This window comes from Oncorhynchus kisutch, linkage group LG7 (assembly GCF_002021735.2).
Source record: "Oncorhynchus kisutch isolate 150728-3 linkage group LG7, Okis_V2, whole genome shotgun sequence".
Lineage (NCBI taxonomy): Eukaryota > Metazoa > Chordata > Actinopteri > Salmoniformes > Salmonidae > Oncorhynchus > Oncorhynchus kisutch.
This window is the reverse complement of record NC_034180.2, coordinates 2,617,902-2,640,539: the sequence shown is the minus strand read 5'-3', so window position 1 is coordinate 2,640,539 and position 22,638 is coordinate 2,617,902. Positions and strand designations below refer to the sequence as shown.

At 43.7% G+C, this 22,638-nt stretch overlaps 1 protein-coding gene across 4 annotated transcripts in view; it reads right to left on the bottom strand.

The window, feature by feature from the left end:
* LOC109900487 (serine/threonine-protein kinase DCLK2) overlaps nt 1-22,415 on the bottom strand; it is a 117,090-nt gene extending 94,675 nt beyond the window's left edge. For 2 of the 4 annotated variants that reach the window (XR_004210542.1, XM_031828380.1), the window contains exons 1-2: nt 21,299-22,415; nt 10,509-10,864 (exon numbers count right to left, since the gene is read on the bottom strand). Coding sequence is in view for 3 of the 4 variants with exons in the window: in XM_031828380.1 (XP_031684240.1) it covers nt 10,509-10,864; nt 21,299-21,701 (759 nt within the window). In the remaining variant the exon portion in view is untranslated. The remainder of the gene's footprint in view (nt 1-10,508; nt 10,865-21,298) is intronic. The other 2 variants (XM_031828378.1, XM_031828379.1) reach the window with 1 other exon arrangement.
* Between the last annotated feature and the right edge of the window lie 223 nt (nt 22,416-22,638).

Below are 22,638 nucleotides of genomic sequence, written 5' to 3'. Positions count from 1 at the left end.
TGCAGTAACTGCTGACACACTCCAGCCACATGAGGTCTAGCATTGTCTTGCATTAGGAGGAACCCAGGGCCAACCGCACCAGCATATGGTCTCACAAGGGGTCTGAGGATCTCATCTCGGTACCTAATGGCAGTCAGGCTACCTCTGGCGAGCACATGGAGGGCTGTGCGGCCCCCCAAAGAAATGCCACCCCACACCATGACTGACCCACTGCCAAACCGGTCATGCTGGAGGATGTTGCAGGCAGCAGAACGTTCTCCACGGCCTCTCCAGACTCTGTCACGTCTGTCACATGTGCTCAGTGTGAGCCTGCTTTCATCTGTGAAGAGCACAGGGCACCCGTGGCGAATTTACCAATCTTGGTGTTCTCTGGCAAATGCCAAACGTCCTGCACGGTGTTGGGCTGTAAGCACAACCCCCACCTGTGGACGTCGGCCCCTCATAGAGTCTGTTTCTGACCGTTTGAGCAGACACATGCACATTTGTGGCCTGCTGGAGGTCATTTTGCAGGGCTCTGGCAGTGCTCCTCCTGCTCCTCCTTGCACAAAGGCAGAGGTAGCGGTCCTACTGCTGGGTTGTTGCCCTCCTACGGCCTCCTCCACATCTCCTGATGTACTGGCCTGTCTCCTGGTAGCGCCTCCATGCTCTGGACACTACGCTGACAGACACAGCAAACCTTCTTGCCACAGCTCGCATTGATGTGCCATCCTGGATGAGCTGCACTACCTGAGCCACTTGTGTGGGTTGTAGACTCCGTCTCATGCTACCACTAGAGTGAAAGCACCGCCAGCATTCAAAAGTGATCAAATCATCAGCCAGGAAGCATAGGAATGGAGAAGTGGTCTGTGGTCACCACCTGCAGAACCACTCCTTTATTGGGGGTGTCTTGCTAATTGCCTATAATTTCCACCTGTTGTCTATTCCATTTGCACAACAGCATGTGAAATGTATTGTCAATCAGTGTTGCTTCCTAAGTGCGCAGTTTGATTTCACAGAAGTGTGATTGACTTGGAGTTACATTGTGTTGTTTAAGTGTTCCCTTTATTTTTTTGAGCAGTGTATATATAGTACCAGTCAAAAGTTTGGGTTTTTCTTTATTTTTACATTGTAGAATAATAGTGAAGACATCAAAACTATGAAATAACACATGGAATCATGTAGTAACTTTCAGACCCCTTGACCACTGTAGATGCATAGGTGGAAAAGAGGGTCTGGAGTGGTGATGCTGCAGGCTGACTAGGTTGGGGGAGGGGGGAGTCTTTACCTCCCACTCTTCCTCCCTTACTTCCCTCCCTCCCTGTGCTCTCATCCCTTGGCCAGATCCTCATCTGTGCTCATACAATTCTGATGATGTAGTCAGGTCCATCATAATGGTCCTACTGGCAGCCATTCACTGTGATAATGATACACTGGTGGCATAATATACCCAGAAATATTACCAATGGTTGCTGACTGGGGGGGATAATAGAACCATGTGCTGTCCATACGCTGTGAAAAAGTTGTAAAATGAATACGGCTACAGGTGTGTGTGTGTGTGTGTACACATGCATGCTTTCTTACAATCCCACAAGGGGGGACATCGATTATCAAATCAGCTCCTGCAGTGGACAGCTCCTACAGCATCTCCCTATCCATTTCCTTCCAGAGGCCAAATGTCAGTGAAGTTAAGCAGGAATAAACAAAATATTTCACTCTACAATGTTTATAGGACAGTTGGCACTTTCTTTCTTCAATTCCACCTCCTGCCAAAGAGCTCCCGTTCTTTCTTTCTTCCACACGGCTTTGAGATGTAAAACAGAGAAGTTTCTCTCTCAAAGCAGCCGCTGAGTCTGTTGGCCCTGATGTAGCCCAGAGGATATCAATTAACATTCATCCAGGCTAGCAGCTTAGCAATCAAGTAGAGAGAGAGCGAGAGAGAGCTGAACTGAGAGTGCATTGTGTTTACAAATAGTGTACACACACAAGCTGCACTTTAACCCCCTACACACATAGGTACACACACGCACTCCCTCAATTTATACGTTTAATTATCTAGTGATGGTCAGGGCCCTGATAGGGGAGCTAAGGGAGGGTGTTGGTTGGCAGACCCCTACAGACACAGACATTGCCTGGGACCATCGATTTGATAGTTTGGAGGAGGAGCAGATGGCAGGCTGGGCTAGGCTGTAGTCGGGCCGTCCTTCATGTGTTAGCGCTGGTAGCTTGTTAGCGCTGGCTGCTAAGCCCAAGGGTGAGGCATTTGATGGGCTTTTTGAGACGTGTCTCTGGGGCTTTGGGATCTAATACGCTAGCGGCTACGCTAACCGTACAAGGCTCTCATTTGAAGGATATATGATGTTCTTACACAGCAAAAACAGTGTGATAGCGTTAAAGACTTAGAATCCAATGTTTTGGATTAAATACTGAATTTAATTATTTGAGGGGAAACGAACACTTGAGAAGAGAACCCCTTCTCTCTGATAACAAAAGCATCCGCTTTACTATAATACAGAGCTTAGATTAAAAGGACACACTGAAATGGCTCTTCTCAAGGCCATGCCTCTCACCCTTCACAGGACACATCAGACGTAATAGTGAGTGACAATGTTACAGCCATGGGGGGGACAAACAACAATACCTCATCACTGTCACACAGACAGACACACACAGACAACCCCCTCCAGAGTCTGTTTTAGAGGGAATCACAGGAGACATGCCCGTCCAGAGACGTGAGCATGGGGAGCATCTCGGAGCGTGAAAAGCAGCTTAGCTGGAGAGAGGCGCTGTCAGAGAGAGGGCAAGTCCTGTCAGATTATCCAGACTAATGTAGAGAGTTCACTTGGCAGACAGGCAGATTGGACAAGGAGAAGAAGTGGAAAGGCAAAAGCCCACAGATCATGTAGTTAACCATGTAACTGCTAAAGATTTAACATAATCAGAAGTTCTAGGTATAAGCATTGCTTATTTACTCAGACACAACAGTTTGATGAATTTACAAAGGCATGAACTTAAAAATATGACCAGAAAACCAGAAATCTGAATAATTATCCTTCAGAAATCAAAATCAAATTAAATTCCATTGACTGAATGGCGGTCATTGAAGTGGACGGCATCCATTATAGTCCAACTCTGTTCTTTAAGGGTAAGGATTCAGGCTTCTTTTAATTTTTTATTTCACCAGGTAGGCTAGTTAAGAACTAGTTCTCATTTACAAATCTGACCTAGCCAAGATCAAGCAAAGTAGGGCGACACAAACAATAACACAGAGTTACACATGGAATAAACAAACATACAGTCAATAACACAATAGAAAAAAAGTCTATGAGGTAAGATAAGGGAGGTAAGGCAATAAATAGGCCATAGTGGCGAAATAATTACAATTTAGCAGTTAAATCTCTAAATTGACACTATTCTAATTGCCTTTAGAAGCCAAACAGAGTTACTATTATGGTCCTAAAACACAGTAGATTAAAAAAGTTCACTCATGTGTACTACATACATCCAAGTGAAATCCCAGAAAGCTCTACCAGAGAACACTACCAGAGACGCTGAATACAGTACATACCAGTACAGAGATATTGTATATTGTATTACATGTAGAGGATTTGACAAGACTACAGTTACAGTAGACAGCAGGCCACAGTATGGTCTGAGAGAGAAAAGACCATTGGCCGGTTTACTATCTGTTCCAATGGGGCCGGTTTCCTGTCTGTTCCCTTATCCCATACCCTCATCCCATGCCAGAGAGGGGCTGGTGCCTGGTGGTTTCATGAGCAGGTGGCAGGGACTGATTTGGCTTAACTCTTGATCTCTGCCTGGTCAGAGACAACAACAGTTGGAGGGAAATTCTCAGCCGAGCATTGCAAGTATGACACTTCATATAACATAATGTGCAATCAGTCAAATGTCGATGTCTCACTTATGGTAAGTACACTTATGGTAAGTGCACTTATGGTAAGTATTTGTAAACACAAGGTTATACGGACAAGTATGAGATCATGCTGGGATGGATGTCCTTTAAAATTCTTAAGGCTAGGGGGCACTATTTTCATGTCCAGATGAAAAGTGTGCCCAAAGTAAACTGCCTGGTACTCAGGTCCAGAAGCTAGGATATGCATATAATTGGTAGATTTGGATAGAAAACACTATAGAAAACACAAAGTTTCTAAAAACTGTTAAAATGTCATCTGTGAGTGAAACAGAACTTATTTGGCAGGCAAAACCAAGGACAAATCATCCAGGAATGTTTTTTTTAAGTCACTCTCTTTTCAATGAGTTCTCGTTGGAAAACTATATTTCTTAGGAATAACTGGTTATCAGTTCCTACAGCTTACACTGGATGTCACCAGTCTTTGGAATTTGGTTGAGGTTATTCCTTTGTGCAATGAAGAAGTAGGCCAACTAGGAACTGGGTACACTGTTGAGAGTTGTGCAAGACATGAAGAGTAGTGCTGGTTTGTTTTCATTCCTGTATTGAAAACAGATTGCCCAGTCTACAATTTGATCGATTATTAACATTTAAAGATACCTAAAGTTGTATTACAAAAGTAGTTTGAAATATTTTGGCAAAGTTGATAGGCAACTTTTGAAATATTTTGTAGTGACATTGCATTTTTTGGAAGCTGTTTTTTTTCTGGATCAAACGCGCTTTATAAATTGACATTTAGATATACATGGACGGAATTAATCGAACAAAAAGGACCAATTGTGATGTTTATGGGACATATTGGAGTGCCATCAAAAGAAGCTCGTCAAAGGTAATGCAGGTTTTATATTTTATTTCTGAGTTTTGTGTAGCGCCTGCAGGGTTGAAATATGCTATCCCCTTTGTTTACTGCTGGTGCTATCATCAGATAATAGCTTCTTATGCTTTCGCCGAAAAGCCTTGTTAAAATCTGACATGTTGGCTGGATTCGCAACGAGTGTAGCTTTAATTGAGTATCTTATATGATTTAATGAAAGTTTGAATTTATATAATTTTCTTGAATTTGCCGCGCTGCATTTTCCCTGTTTTTTGCACAAGTGAGACGCAACTGTCCCACCTATCCGTAAGAAGGTAAGGGCGCGCGACCTGAAAGCTCCACTTAGTGTTTTTGTCCGGTATTGAACACAGTTTATCCCGTGTTAAATTTGATAGATTATTTACATTTAAAAATATCTACAGTTGGATTAGGAAAGTTGTTTGAAATGTTTGGATCAAGTTTACAGGTAACTATATTAGATACTTTGTAGTCATGTTGCACGAGTTGGAACCAGTGTTTTTTTGATCAAACGTGCCAAATAAATTGACATTTTGGAGATATATTTTGGAAACATTTGTGATGTTTAATGGACATATTGGAGTGCCAACAGAAGATCTTCAAAGGTAAGGCATGAATTATATCGTTATTTCTGACTTTGTCGCGCCTGTCGGGTTGAAATGTGATTTTCATTTGTTTGTTTGATGGGGTGCTGTCCTCAGATAATAGCATGGTTTTCTTTAGCCGTAAAGCCTTTTTGAAATCTGACACTGCGGCTGGATTAACAAGAAGTTCATCTTTAAACCGATGTATAACACTTGTATGATTCATTAATTATTATCATGAGTATTTCTGTTTTTGAATTTGGCGCGCTGCTATTTCACTGGTTGTCCAATCAAATCCCGTTAACGGGATTGGCGCGCGAAGGGATCACTAAGAAGTTAAACAAGATATTTACAGCCATAATGCCCCTACATTGACCTCCATTTTGAATGCATGTTTTGAATGACACAGCATCATGAGTGTACATCCTGTTTTGCGTCCAGCTCTGATTAGATACACACAAGCAGAGGCTGCTGAGGGAAAGACAGCTAATAATAATAATAATAATGTCTGGAATGGAGTGAATGGAATCAAACACCTGGAAACCATGTGTTTGATGCATTTGATACCATTCCACCTATTCCGTGCCAGACATTGTCACGAGCCCGTCCTCCACAATTAAGGTGCAACCAACCTCATTGTGATACACACATAGTTGGCCTTTCCTATGATCTGTCTCATTGAATCAAAAGGACACAGTTACTCAGCTATAGGGCCATGAATACCTCCCCATTAACCTCCAGGGATAATCTGCTTTTAAACAGTCCCCATTGATCCTACTCAGTGACAGAAAACTGTTGTATTGGAGTTCCCATTCGATGGAGTCGTGTAGGATGTGGTGTCCTGGTATATGCCATTACATGCAACAGAGGATCCCCAACCAGCCCTCTATCAGGACTGAAAGGGCTGTTTATATGGTGATATAAATCAATCAATGGAGTGGATCATTACGAAAGCATATGACAGGAAGAAGAGCAATCCTTCTCAGGAGTTGAACATACAGTAGATGGTCTGGGTAACAGAGAACGACCTTATCATTAACAACCCATGCTCTGTGCGTTACCAACTCAAACTCATCAAAACAGCTCAGAGAGAGTGGAACAATATGGGCCTTATCAATTTATAATGAACAACAAGAAATTACAGCATCTTACGTCTGAAATATTGATCTGCTAAAACTTGAAATGAGTGCTTCCTATCTCTCAACGATGGTAGGAGTTACTGTAGGCTCCATTCATTATGCTATACACATTGGTGAGATGGCTGTAGTGCCATTGGCTGCCAGGTATTTTTAAATGGTGTTTAAGCACATGGGCCATCCCTCAGAGCGCCACAGGCCTATGCTGCTGTTAGGGTTGTGTACTGTCCTTTGAGCTAGCCTTGGTTCCATACTGTATGTGCAGTAGCCAACTCTTCTATCGTCATCATGGTTATAGACGGGTTGGTTGTTTTGCAACAAAACCGACGCATGCGCAACTATGGGGCAAGACAGATGGGGTCGGCTTAGATTGTTGATAACATGTAAACTATATTTCGTCTTCAATGTTTACTGAAAACATACATACATTTGCACAATGAGCACGTGTTGTCTCTCAAATACATTGTTACAGTTACTAGCTAGTGAATTGTAGCCATATTAGCATAGACGTGACATCAGTCAAAACAAGACATGGTATCAAGAACAAGATAAAACTAGCTTACGATTCCCCACATGGCAGCTTCTTGTTACTGTTGCTAGCTATCTGGACATCCAGAATCACAACACACGGACTTCTGCCCCAATGAAGCGTGTGCAATGTTTGTGACGTTGTCAGCTAACCTGTCTACAAGTATATGCAGTAACCCATAGTTTCAAATGGAGCGCTGCCATAACAAATTGCAAGCAGCATAATAACTAAATGCTATAGAACTGACTGTAATCGAACTGAAAGCTACAGACAAAACCACACTTAACATTCTCTGGGAGCGAGAACAACTGTATTGTTGGAGCCAACCCGTTTCATTCATGCATTAGCATAATCGTGTCATTTGCATATGCCTGGCAGCTCATGAACAATTTTTTTGCATAGCATTAGAATATACAAAAAAACAGGGAGATTGGAAAGAGGAGGTTTCCCTGTGAAATCCCAGAGAGAGTCAGCCTGCATTCCAGACAGCCCTGCAGCGCTTGTTTGGATTTACCACCGGCTTCCTCAGGCAAATCCCCTGTGACATCATCAGTGCGCGTCGCAGTCAAACCGCCCGCCACATTGCATTCCAAACAGCCCTTGCGAGTCGCCTGCCTGAAGCGGTCCCCAAGGACAGAGTAGGAAAGGCACTCCCTCTTTCTCGCACACCCCGTCTCTCTGCTTCATCTCGACACAAAACAGGATTCCTCCTCTCCCTGTCTAGTGCCGACAACACTAAATGTTAACGGATGAATGGAGAAAACGTCCCAGTCAACTTGCAGCTGTGTTGCATCATCATTTATGATGAATTCTCAGCCCACAGCACTGTCAAATCTGTTTAAGCGATCCATGAAGGGATAAAGACAGACAAGGAGTCAGTAGTCTTTCTGTCACAGACATGGGACTGAATTAGTACCGGGGTGGATATCTAATGGGGCATTTCCATGGATCCATCATGCTGTAGCCTATGCTTGGTCATTTTTGAAAGAGTAGCGATGTTGAGTACCAGAGGGAGTAAGCGAGACCGTCGATTCAGAGGTGATGGCTGATCTTTTCAGTCATCGCTTGTTTCTCCTCTCGTTCTGTCTGTCGTTCCATCCCTGTACTCTCTGTGGACGGCCGAGTAATAAGCGGCCAGAGTTGGACTGAAGGGGTGAATCACTGATCATGTACCTAAAACATCTCTCTGGGCTGAAAATCAAGCTTGGACAGCCATTTCTGTTCCAATACTGCCATGTATTTCAGTTTGTGCTGCAAGACTGGTTCATTGCCACAAAACAAAAGCAAACAGGTGCAGGTGCTGAAAGTGCCTACTGTACTGTACTGCATAAACGGTCTTCTCTGTCAGAGAGAGAGAGAAATCATCCAGACCCTGCCTCTCCTCCTGATACAGAGCCTCCTCTGAGTAGAGGCTTCAGTATGTTGGGCTGGCCAGCCTGACTGTCTGAGAGGATAAGGATCATTATTTTCATGAGTCACTTCTCTGGCCAGTCCGTGAAGATTCCCGCCGGCTCTGGGAATCTGTCAGGAAAGAAGGGTCAACTGTGTTCTCTGCCAGGACAATATTCAGAGTTCAGATAGAAGGAATGGGATTTTGGGGGAATAATGCTTCTCTTTTCTTTAGCCTTGTGAAACCTTCACTGCTGCATTAGATGTCTCAATGTCTTGTATACTTCTAAGCGAACGGTCCTTCACAAAAACGGACTCCATTGACCGGCATCATGATCCTGCTGTTATCAAAGAACCACTGGCCTAACACCTCTCAGCACAGTGTCATAACCATTGCTTGTGAAATAAGAGGTCCAACCGTTAAAGCTCTGTAAAAAACACTGCATTTCAATCCAGATTTATCAGAAAATCCACTTATCTTTAACAACTGTGGAACCTGACTTCTAGGAAATTTTCTAAATCCACTCCCCCTTAATCCATTATGATGGAATCTTCTTCCTCAGATGAGGCTAGCAGCATTTATATCAATCTAAAACTAAAGCCCATGATGGGAAATTAAATGCATCATGTGTTCACTAGCACATTAGGTTTGCGTCTCAAATGGCACCCTATTCCCTATGTCGTGCACTACTTTTGACCAGGGTCCATAAGGCTCTGATCAAAAGTAGGGGGCTAAATATGGAATAGAGTGCCATTTGGGACATACTGTAGATGTCTAGATGGAAATACTAAATAGGACCAAACAGTGCTGTGAAAAAGTATTTGCCTCCTTTCTCATTATCAGATCTTCAACCAAAACCTAAAATGAGCTAAAGGGAACAAATAATACAACAATTACATACTTACTTGATTTATTTCATAAACAAAGTTATGCAAAACCCAATGCCCCTGTGTGAAAAAGTAATTTCCCCCTAATAACCGGTTGTGCCACCTTTAGCTGCAATGGCTCCAACCAAATGCTTCCTATATTTGTTGATCAGTCTCATGTCGCGTGGAGGAATTTTGGCCCACTCTTCCATGCAGAACTGCTTTAACTCAGTGACATTTACACTAATCTAAACTAAGCTGGGGGGAAATGCAAAGATAAAGTTCTTGATAACTAACACTGCATAATCCTGGGCTGCTCGTTTCAAGTCCTGCCACAACATCTCAATTGGGATTAGGTCTGGCCATTGCAAAACGTCATATTTGTAGCTTTTTTGCCATGTAGACTTAATTGTGTGTTTTGGGTCAATGTCTTGCTGCATGACCCATCTGTGCTTCAGCTCACAGACATATGGCCTGACATTCTCCTGTAGAATTCTCTGACACAGAGCAGAATTCATGGTTCCTTCTATTGAGGCAAGTCGTCCAGGTCCTGAGGCAGCAAAGCATCCCCAAGCCATCACCATGCTTTACCGTTGGTATAAGGTTCTTACTGTGCAATGCAATGTTTGGTTTTCACCAGGCATAATGGGACCCATGTCGTCCAAAAAGTTATACTTTGGACTCATCTGTCTATAGAACATTCTTCCAAGAGTCTTGATGATCATCCAGGTGCTTTTTGGTAAACTTAAGTTTTGGACTCAACGTTTTGGACGAGACGGGTCCCATTATGTCTGGCCAAAACCAAACACTGTATTCCAAACAAAGCATGAAGTTAGTTGATTAGGTCGACTCATGGAGATACTTGTAGTGCACCATGGGGTTTGTGTTGATTAGCAATAGTATAATGGTCGAGTGCTGATACAGCTGAAACTCATAAATCATGAAGCATCTATGCTATAAATAAGACCTTTGGCCAGAAAACTCAATATGGATATCCCATCTGGTACTGATTCCCATCTCCAGAGCAGCGTTGGGTTTAACCCAACATACTCTAATATAGTCCCTAAAGTATCGTTATTCATTACTTGCAACAGCAAGGTTGAGGGTTTGATTGCTGCATGGGCCACATATGTTGAACACAACTGTCTGTAAGCCATTTAGAAGAAGGGGAAAAAAAATAGCTAAATAACCACATCATATACCTCAGGATTGGATTTGAGACCCTTGTGCTATAGGAAGTAACCATGTTGTTGCATCATCTTACCTGTTTTCCCTCCAGTGTGTAGAGCCGTTTGACCACCCCGGAGTCCAGCTTGATGGCGTCCGTGATGTCGGTCAGCACCTGTTCGAAGGAGTGGGCCGTCTTCTTATTCAGCAGGATCCTCACAGCCTTCCTGGGCTTGACCCCGCTGCGGATGACCGTCACCAGCTTGGGCTTGATGAAGTCTCTGGTGCCCAGGCTGGCCTCGCTACGCTGCAGCTCGCCCTTTACCAGGGTGCTGAGGGAGGACAGGGAGCGGGACTGGCCGGCCTTGATGCCCACTGACCAGTTAGGGTTAACGTTCTTGGTATAGTCCACTCGGCGGTAGGGCTCGTTGGAGGCACACACGTAGCTCTCACCTAAAGGGAGGAAGAGGGGAGAACTAGTTAGAATTTAAGCTTCTTTAAAATAATAAATATATATTAATATATATATATATATATATATATATATATATATATATATATATATATATATATATATATATATATATATATATATATATATACACACACACACACACACACACAGTGGGGCAAAAAAGTATTTAGTCAGCCACCAATTGTGCAAGTTCTCCCACTTAAAAAGATGAGGCCTGTAATCTTTCATCATAGGTACACTTCAACTATGACAGACAAAACGAGAAGAAAAAAAATCCAGAAAATTACATTTTTTATGAATTTATTTGCACTTAAACAACACAATGTAACTCCAAGTCAATCACACTTCTGTGAAATCAAACTGTCCACTTAGGAAGCAACACTGATTGACAATCAATTTCACATGCTGTTGTGCAAATGGAATAGACAACAGGTGGAAATTATAGGCAATTAGTAAGACACCCCCAATAAAGGAGTGGTTCTGCAGGTGGTGACCACAGACCACTTCTCAGTTCCTATGCTTCCTGGCTGATGTTTTGGTCACTTTTGAATGCTGGCGGTGCTTTCACTCTAGTGGTAGCATGAGACGGAGTCTACAACCCACACAAGTGGCTCAGGTAGTGCAGCTCATCCAGGATGGCACATCAATGCGAGCTGTGGCAAGAAGGTTTGCTGTGTCTGTCAGCGTAGTGTCCAGAGCATGGAGGCGCTACCAGGAGACAGGCCAGTACATCAGGAGACGTGGAGGAGGCCGTAGGAGGGCAAAAACCCAGCAGCAGGACCGCTACCTCTGCCTTTGTGCAAGGAGGAGCACTGCCAGTGCCCTGCAAAATGACCTCCAGCAAGGCCACAAATGTGCATGTGTCTGCTCTAATGGTCAGAAACAGACTCCACGAGGGTGGTATGAGGGCCCGACGTCCACAGGTGGGGGTTGTGCTTACAGCCCCACACCGTGTAGGACGTTTGGCATTTGCCAGAGAACACCAAGATTGTCAAATTCGCCACTGGCGCCCTGTGCTCTTCACAGATGAAAGCAGGTTCACACTGAGCACATGTGACAGACGTGACAGAGTCTGGAGACGCCGTGGAGAACATTCTGCTGCCTGCAACATCCTCCAGCATGACCGGTTTGCGGGTGGGTCAGTCATGGTGTGGGGTGGCATTTCTTTGCGGGGCCGCACAGCCCTCCATGTGCTCGCCAGAGGTAGCCTGACTGCCATTAGGTACCGAGATGAGATCCTCAGACCCCTTGTGAGGCCATATGCTGGTGCGGTTGGCCCTGGGTTCCTCCTAATGCAAGACAATGCTAGACCTCATGTGGCTGGAGTGTCAGCAGTTCCTGCAAGAGGAAGGCATTGATGCTATGGACTGGCCCGCCTGTTCCCCAGACCTGAATCCAATTGAGCACATGTCTCGCTCCATCCACCACAGACTGTCTAGGAGTTGGTGGATGCTTTAGTCCAGATCTGGGAGGAGATCCCTCAGGAGACCACCTCATCAGGAGCATGCCCAGGCATTGTAGGGAGGTCATACAGGCACGTGGAGGCCACACACACTAATGAGCCTCATTTTGACCTGTTTTAAGGACATTACATCACATATTTAATAAGAATTTAATTCATTCAGATCTATTTTAGTGTTCCCTTTATTTTTTTGAGCAGTCATAAAAATCATTGAATCAACAGTTTATAAAAACTGATATCAAATCAAATCCATCAACTGCTTATCAAATGTAGGGCAATTTAGTTATTGAAGCTACAGCAATCAACTCCACCGCATTTTCCAGCTCTGAATGACACTTTACAACTGTCAATGAATAACCATTCATTCTAAATGACTAAAGGAGTGTTAATTAGCCACATGACGTGGAAAGTAACTAGTCGGCTTGACTGTGGATGACAAGGAGTTAAGGTTCCCCAGTGGAAACAAAAGCCACATTGAGACGGAGGCCAGCCAGTCAGTGTAACTCAGCCCTCACTGTGAGCTCTCTCGGCCTGCTGCATTGGACACTCTCCAAAGCTAAGTCTTTTCCTTTTCCTAGCCCGCATTCCATTGTAACAGTTAGCAAATGTGTTTGTGTTTCCCCTCAAGCCAAGGCCAGATTAATTTGACGACTCAAAAGGCTGATAAATGGAACCACAATAAGGGAAAGAGGAGGATGTGAGGGTGGGTGATTGTGTTTGAAGGCGGTTTGTGGGAGGACAACACATGCAGGATTTTTATTTTCACATTCTGGGCATGGCTAACATCTAATCATTCATCATGGATTTTACTGTTTGTCACAACACTAATGAAACCACAGAATGGCACACTGTAGCAGCATGTAATATGCTACGCATGCATCTAAGTGAACCCATATTGCTGCCTTTGATGTCCTTGCTCTGTCATGACATGGCACTATACTTGCGTATCTGGCCTTTTACCAGCTCAAGGCACCGATCGATGACAACATGACTGAACTAAGAAAGGTGAGAAAACGTTATTATATGTAAGAGATAGAGATGTTCAAAGAGATGTGATGCTAAATCACACTAAATGAACTAAGGTGAGAAAACATTGTTATTGTTTGTACAAGAGGGAGAGAGTGGAATCTAAAGGACCTGAAGGGGAACGAACAATGAATGAACAGAATCTATCCATATAGAACCGTATAGAAAGCTTACAGAAGCTAAGGTAAATTAGATTTTTTTTCCTAATGCAGTCAACCTTGCTCTTATTATTTGATAACCAAAACATCCTATTCTCAGCAGTCAGTCATCCAGGAACAGGAAGACAACAGTGAAGGAGTCACCGTGGAGACAGAAGAACAGCTTGCTTAAATAAAAGGTGTCATCCGTCAGGGAAAGGAGTCATTTGCGAGAGTGGTGTGAAGACGATGTCTAACCCTCCAGAATAGCTCAATACCCAGCATTATTTTCAAGACCCACGACTGAAAAAAATTAAGATCCTTTGGTCATAAGATCACCAACACCCCGCCGAGATCAACCTAAACCAGGACCATCGACATGAGGTTAATATCAATCTGTTATCTTCTTAACTACAACTCTACCTTTTCATGTTGGACATTTCAGTATTATCTACTGCTCTTCTCACAGTTCCTCTCATTTGCGTTAAGACAAAGACAAAGGGATGGAAAGGAGGAGGAAGAGACTTCTGAGACGGCGAGTCCCACGACGCCTGGATTTATTCATCTACCAATTAACCAAAGGCTAATTAACGACGCTAGGCCACAGCTGGGGGACCCGAACAGATGAAAACGATGACACCAAATGAGACCCGGAGCCATCATCAATTCAGATCAGAAAGCCTGGAGAAACAGAGGTGGCCTTCTGAAGGGTGCTCTGGGGTGACAGTCCCTAACACCTCTGGGGACGAGAGGGGGGTCTCAGGTGCAGCATCACCAGAGAGGTTAGCGGACCCTGGGTGGGTGATACCCTTCAGTGGCCCTACAGCAGGGCCTCATGTGGACAATAACTGAGAATCACAGCCCCTTAAACAGCTCCCTAACCAAACATCAGCTGGTCACTATGGAGGAGAGGGGGCAGATCCATCAGTGTGTGCGCTGATCCATCACTGAGCAAATACACACAGATACCATCACTCAGTGGGGTAAGTGAGAGGTCATGGATTGAGAATGTGTTTGTCTGATGTTGTCCCTAACACTATGGTGTCATCTAAACAAGCAATGTTTTCCCATGAGTGAAGCCTGATGTTGAATCAATCAGCTTATTACATACATTGGGATCTCATCAAAGGACCGACTCGGGATCAGGTGCATCATAATTCATCAGTGGTTTGAAGATATCCCTCTAGTGGTGTGGGGGCTGTGCTTTGGCAAAGTGGGTGGGTTTATATTCTTCCTGGTTGGGCCTGTCGGGGGGTATCGTCGGTCGGGGCCACAGTGTCTCCCGACCCCTCCTGTCTCAGCCTCCAGTATTTATGCTGCAATAGTTTGTGTCGGGGGGCTAGGGTCAGTCTGTTATATCTGGAGAATTTCTCCTGTCTTATCCAGTGTGAATTTAAGTTCTCTCTCTCACTCTGAATGATCGGCTGTGAAAAGTCAACTGACATTTACTACCGAGGTGCTGACCTGTTGCACCCTCTACAACCACTGAATATTATTATTTGACCCTGCTGGTCATCTATGAAGGTCGACCGATTATGATTTTTAAACGTCGATACCGATTATTGGAGGACCCCAAAAAAAAAGGCAGATACCGATTAATCTGACAATTTTTTGGGGCATTTATTTGTGAGAATGACAATTACAACAATGCTGAACACTTATTTTAACTTAATATAATACATCAATAAAATCAATTTAGCCTCAAATAAATAATGAAACATGTTCAATTTGGTTTAAATAATGCAAAAACAAAGTGTTGGAGAAGAAAGTAAAAGTGCAATATGTGCCATGTAAAAAAGCTAACATTTAAGTTCCTTGCTCAGAACATGAGAACAATTTTAAATCTGGTGGCTCCTTTTAATTGTTTACTCCATGTGTAACTCTTTGTTGTATGCTCACACTGCTATGCTTTATCTTGGCCAGGTCGCAGTTGCAAATGAGAACTTGTTCTCAACTAGCCTACCTGGTTAAATAAAGGTGAAATAAAAATAAAATAACATGAGTCTTCAATATTCCCAGGTAAGAAGGTTTAGATTGTAGTTATTATAGGAATTATAGGACTATTTCTCTCTATACCATTTGTATTTCATATACCTTTGACTATTGGATGTTCTTATAGGCACTTTAGTATTGCCAGTGTAACAGTATAGCTTCCGTCCTTCTCCTTGCCCCTACCTGGGCTCAACCAGGAACACATCGACAACAGCCACCCTCGAAGCATTGTTACCCATCGCTCCACAAAAGCCAAGGGGAACAATTACTCCGAGTCTCAGAGCGAGTGACGTCACCGATTGAACCGCTATTAGCGCGCACCACGCTAACTAGCTAGCCATTTCACATTGGTTACACCGGCCTAATCTCGGGAGTTGATAAGCTGTTTATGACTTGAAGCCTAATGCTTGAAGCATTGCGAAGAGCTGCTGACAAAACGCACAAAAGTGCTGTTTGAATGTATGCTTACGAGCCTGCTGGTGCCTACCATCGCTCAGTCAGACTGCTCTATCAAATCATAGACTTAATTATAACATAATAACACACAGAAATACCAGCCTTTGGTCATTAATATGGTCGAATCCGGAAACTATCATTTCGAAAACAAAACATTTATTCTTTCAGTGAAATACGGAACCGTTCCATATGTTATTTAACGGGTGGCATCCCTAAGTCTAAATATTGCTGTTACATTGTATAACCTTCAATGTTATGTCATAATTATGTACAATTCTGGCAAATTAATTACGGTCTTTGTTAGGAATAAATGGACTTTACACAGTTCGCAACGAGCCAGGCGGCCCAAACTGCTGCATATACCCTGACTGCTTGCACAGAACGCAAGGGAAGTGACACAATTTCCCTAATTATAAGAAATTCATGTTAGCAGGCAATATTAACAAAATATGCAGGTTAGAAAAATATATACTTGTGTATTGATTTTAAAGAAAGGCATTGATATTTATGGTTAGGTTTGGTGAAACGACAGTGCTAAATCACCCGTTTGGCGAAGTAGGGCTGTGATTCGATGAGAAATTAACAGGCACCGCATTGATTATATACAACGCAGGACACGCTAGATAAACTAGTAATATCATCAACCATGTGTAGTTAACTAGAGATTATTGGAAGATTGATTGTTTTTTGTAAGTTTAATGCTAGCTAGCAACTTACCTTGGCTTATGCTGCCCTCGCGTAACAGGTAGTCAGCTTGCCACGCAGGCTCCTCGTGGAGTGCTATGTAAGGCATGTGGTTAGAGCGTTGGACTAGTAACCGGAAGGTTGCAAAAACGAATCTCTGAGCTGACAAGGTAAAAATCTGTCGTTCTGCCCCTGAACAAGGCAGTTAACCCACTGTTCCTAGGCCGTCATTGAAAATAAGAATGTGTTCTTAACTGACTTGCCTAGTTAAATAAAGGTGTAAAAAAAGATTGATAAAATCGGCCAAATAAGTGTCCAAAAATTCGACCGATTTCCGATTAATCGGTCGATCTCTAGTTTGAACATCTTGTACATCTTGTACTGTTATAATCTCCACCCGGCACAGCCAGAAGAGGACTGGCCACCCCTCAGAGCCTGGTTCCTCTCTAGGTTTCTTCCTAGGTTCCTGCCTTCCTAGGGAGGTTTTCCTAGCCACTGTGCTTCTACATCTGCATTGCTTGCTGTTTGGGGTGTTAGCCGATGTCACAAACCCAGCCTGAGGTAAAAAGGGCTTTATAATTACATTTAATTTGATTGAAAGTCCTCCTCAAATGGAACACAATCGGTGTAGCATAAGACCACTATTGTGGTTTGGCTTGGTTTGAATCCAATCCAATGCCTCACTGTCATTTCAATAAGCACACTACAGCAGAGAGTGTGGTGGATGTCACAGGGTAATCCCATCCCTCATCCAGGGATCACATATGAATGAATGAATGGGGCTTGATGAGGTTCACACAACAGGCCAGGCTGATCCAGTAGTCCTCAATCAATGGGGCTGGGAGCACACACACACACACACACACACACAAATCCATTTGATGGCTGAGTACACAAAGACAAGACTCTGGTGTTCGGCCTCCAACATCTCCAGTCAAAAGGCCTCATTCACAGCCAGGCCAAGACAATCCTCTGACGGATTGACTGCATTCCTCCTGTCTCTGTGACCTGACCCCTGACAACAGCCGTGCCCTATTTCTCCATATCACAGCAGGAGGACAAGGGGACAGCCACCGAGGGTACAGCCGCAACCCACTAACATAAGTTACTGAGGAGGCTACAATAATTAGGACTTATCATCCCGACCAATGGCGTCTCTACAGTAAAGAGGGGACTTCTTGAGTGGAACCCAACCTGTGTACTGTTTATGGAATGACTTGAGTCCAGTCATTGTTTTACAGTAGAAAGAATGGAATGGTTAGAGGGGTTCCAAAATAAACTTGGCACCATATCAAATGTCCAATAGGATTGTCTTAAGAGCTCAAACTCTACTCCTATAATAAGGTAAAACCTACACGGAACTCTTCATTAGCCACAGTACCTAGAGTATGACCTCCTGCAGTATACCTGCTGCAGTATAAACCCAAATACCCCCAAGATGAGAACAACAAGTTTTGACAGCCAGAGAAAGTGAGTTGGCCCACTTTCCTTTCAAATCAGAGCAGAGAAAGTGTGATGCCTGCCGGGAGGATTCCATCTTCCACTCTGAATGGTTACTTGGCAGAAAACAGGCAGAAGTAGTAGGCCTGGCTATGTGTTGGTGCCAGTCCATCTTCTACCACACTCACTGTACCACGGCAGCACCCATTCTCCTTCCTGCCAGCCCAACCAGAAGTGATGCAATGTGTCTCCCAGCCACGGGATTGGGCTCTGACCTAAATCTACCACCCCATCCTCACTGGGGACATGGGCGGAGGAACGAGTGCAGAGGCTTATATTTGGAAGGAGGAAGGAAGGATGTCAGCTGAGAATAAACAGGGGGATGAGAGAGGAGAGAGGGGTCAGGAGAAAAGGACAGCAGTGAAGTAAAGACAAATCACAGCCTATAGCTGGAGGTGCTGACTAACGGGAGTCAGGAGATAAGCTGCAGTATGACACTCACACTCATCTCTCTTTGCTGTGGATTGATTTGAATATGACAGAGCTACCATGGTGCGATAACCGTAACCTTTCACGCTAAGACAGGATCGTAGAGAGGTCACAGGTCAGACAGCAGAACTCAACACGAAGATGAACGTATTACCCAGACACCGGCCACTGCTGCAGCCTGCGACACAGAGAGGTTCACACACAGACAGAACCACTGTGTAGCAGTGGAGGCTGGTGGGAGGAGCTATAAGAGGACGGGTTCAATTTAATGGCTGGAATGGAATCAATGGCACGAAGTCAAACATGTGGTTTCCATACATTTGATATCGTTCCTTTGATTCCAGTCATTAAAATGAGCCTTTCCTCCTATAGCTCCTCCCACCAGCCCCCATTGCGATGTAGGTCTATATATAGCAAATCTGCCAGGTAGGGAGAGAGCTCTAATGTAAAGAAGGTCATGTTGAAATTTCTCAACCTTTGCATACATTTCTGGAATAATACTCACACTTACACACTGAATTCATTTGCCTTTAGTTGTGTAGGGTCTAGTTGGGACAATATACATGATTCTTTATTAAGCACTCCTGTGAAATGACTGAGCTAATAAGTCATGTTGTAATATAATAATGGTATGACCTGACCATTGAAGGTAGTTGTACATATCTTATTTGGTCTATTAGTACAGGTATAATAACAGCTTCCTCTACACCTCAATGTTGACCTTTTCCATTCTCCTCCCTCATCATGTTCAAAGTGAACAGATCATTGGCAGAGGTATGAAGGGGGTGCAGAGCGGGACACGTCCATGTTTTATGCCCAGAGGGTGAAAAATCACTCTAAGGACTGTTTTAACAGCCAATGAAGCCCAGAACACTAGCCAGAGCACACACTAACACACACACTGCTCTAAGATCAATGGAGGAGCGATGGACATTCATGAATACTGTGCTGCCTACTACTACAACGGGTCTGTCATCTATGTGGCTCACACACACACACTCTCTCTCTCTGTGTCACGTTCGTCGTAATGATGAGACCAAGGCGCAGAGTGATAAGAATACATTCTTCTTTAATAAACGAAGAACACTTCAAACTAACGTGAAGCTATGATAAACCGAGTGCTGACATGCAACTACACAGACAATAACCCACAAAACCAAAATGGAAAAATGGCAACCTAAATAGGATCCCCAATCAGAGACAACGATAAACAGCTGTCTCTGATTGGGAACCAATTCAGGCCACCATAGACCTTGACATACTAAAACCCCATAGATATACAAAAACCCTAGACAGGGGAAAAACACCTAGACAATACAAAAACTAAACCAACCACCCTTGTCACACCCTGACCTAACCAAAATAATAAAGAAAACAAAGATAACTAAGGTCAGGGCGTGACACTATGATGGCTGCACACTACTACTGGGTCATGTGTGTGTCACAACTGCTTAACCAAAAAGGAAGACCTGCTGATTCAAGAGAGACTAATGATCTCAAGATTAGCAGACACACTTATCCAGTGTGACTTACAGTAATGAGTGCATACACTTTCCATACTGAATCGAACGCACTACCCTGGTGCTTGCTCCATGCTCTACCAACTGAGCCACACGTGACATCATCTATCCTAGAGTTTGAGGCATGTCCACAACTGACTACATGGGTTACAATTGCATTACAGTAGTAAACCTGTTTAAAATGCCTAAGAGAGGAAGATCTCTACTTGGCATATACTCTATAGGCCTGAATCCTACTAAGGAGGCTATAATGTAGTATAATTAAAATCACTTTATTGGTTAATTGCACACAAGGTCCAACCAAAATTTGACTTCCGCTTTTAACCCAGCCCTTTAGAAAGACACATACATACAGGTTTTGGAGAGGTGCCCAGGAGGTAGCCCCCCCCCGCACCCATGAGTTGTTGTTGTTGAGGGGGTTAAGTGCCTTGCTCAAGGGCACCATGGCAGGCAATTGCATCTAGGATTTGATATCAGCAACCCTCTAGTTGCTAGCTCACTTCCTAACAGATTTTTCCGTTTGGACCCAGGATCTGAACTGGCAACCCTCTGGTTGCTGGCTGGCCTCTAACAGCTAGGCTACCTGCTGCCCAATGAGGCTATAATGTAGTATAATCAGGCTATAATGTAGTATAATGAGGCTATTAATAATTGCTTTATTATACTACATAGCCTCATTATACCACATTATAGACTTATTATACTACATTATCATATAATATAATAGCATTACTACATTATAGCCTTATTATACTACTATATCACAATGTAGTGGAATAGGCTATAATGTAGTATAATAAGCCTATAATGCAGCATTAGCTAGTCTTCTTCGCAAGGGGAATGCTGATAGCAGAATACACCTGCATATGTATGAACAAGGAGTCAATGTAAAACAGCTGGTGGAACTCTGATGACAAGCAGTATCTTGGCCAGGTCGCAGTTGTAAATGAGAACTTGTTCTCAACTAGCCTACCTGGTTAAATAAAGGAGAAATAAAAAATGTAAAAAATGAAATGGTTTATAAGATTGTATGATGAAACCTGAGAGATAGGAGTGTCTGGTGAAATCTAATAATGAGTACCTTGGATCAATCAGCTCATTCATCAATATGCGCGAGTATTGATCTCTACATTATTTATTATGTCATTTGTAGGACTGGGCTGTGTGTGTGTGGGGAAGGGGCCGGTGGTGACTGCGTGTCCTTACCCTCCACTAACTCGTCCAGGCTGCTAATCTTCTTGCTGCCGTCCACGGTGTAGATGCTCCGGACACCTTGAGGCAGGTTGACGTTGTCCGAGAGAGACCGGGTAAGCTCCATAAGCAGGGCGTCCAATGACCTAAAACGGTCGTTGGACACGGCATACACCAAACCTTTGAAGTATTTGTCCCCATTTCGGTAGAACCGCACTTTTTTGGCTTTCTTCTCCGAGGTGAGCGACTGGAGCGTGCGCGTTCGGTAAAAGCTACAGTGCGCGCTGTGCGCCGGGCTGGGTACGAGACCGTTGCCTCTTGAGCCGGACTGGGATCCCGAGCCGTTAGCCCTTGCTGAACGGTGCGTTTTGTCCCGTTCCTCAAAGTGTTCCCATTCAATACTTCTGCTGAGCGACATGTTCGATCTGTTAATGTTTTGATCTATCCGCAGTAGAAAACAATAGCAGATGGCTCCTCCAGGCAAGCCCTATTGTCCAACGCGTTCCCAAAGACAGCTGTCAAACAACGCTTTGGCAATCACTGATACAGTAATCGAGAGGACCGTGTACTTGTAGGCTAGTTCCTCCTTGCGCCGTCAAGATACAATGTTGAAATTTTCCGGGGATACAGTCCGCTGTTAATATAACTAGGGGTACAGTAGCCTGAGTTACGGTTACAATCTTACCTTGTCAATAGGCTGCACAATAAACTCTCGGTTATTGAAATACCAAAGGCTAAAAGAAAACGATTGCTCCAAAACTCAATGTTCACGAAAATTCACCGGCAAATTTAAATTAATACCAGGTGCAGAGAGCCTCGACTTGATTGACAGTCGACTGATGCAACCGCTAGTTTACCAATGAACCGAGCCGCACAGGAAAACACTCGATTCCAAGCTATAAGAATGTATCCGGTAGAAAACACAAAAGGGAAAAACGAATTCCATTTAGCACAAATACATTGCATGTAAAGCCGGTGTCCAAAATCCACAGAATCTAACAAAGCCGCATGCTTGCTACAGAAACCGCAAGCCTCCTCCTCTTCTCACATCCTTTCTCAGACGGACGAACCGTTCAACACTAACACTGTAGCACGAGAGGCCACCCCAGTCTTGTCATCCAATTCAACGAGGGAGGGAATGCTGCTTCCCCTCAGGGTCCTAACGGTAGTCCTTGTCCAATTGTTCAGCAAGTGGTGTATTTTCTGAAAGATGCAATTTGGCCCCCAAATTTGAACTTATTTGTCATGTCATTATTTATGATGTGCCTTTTAGGTATTTATTAGGCAATACCATTCCCTCGAAAAGCTAAAGGAAAAATTATAATGACAAATAGGTGCTAATGGCCAAATCCAGC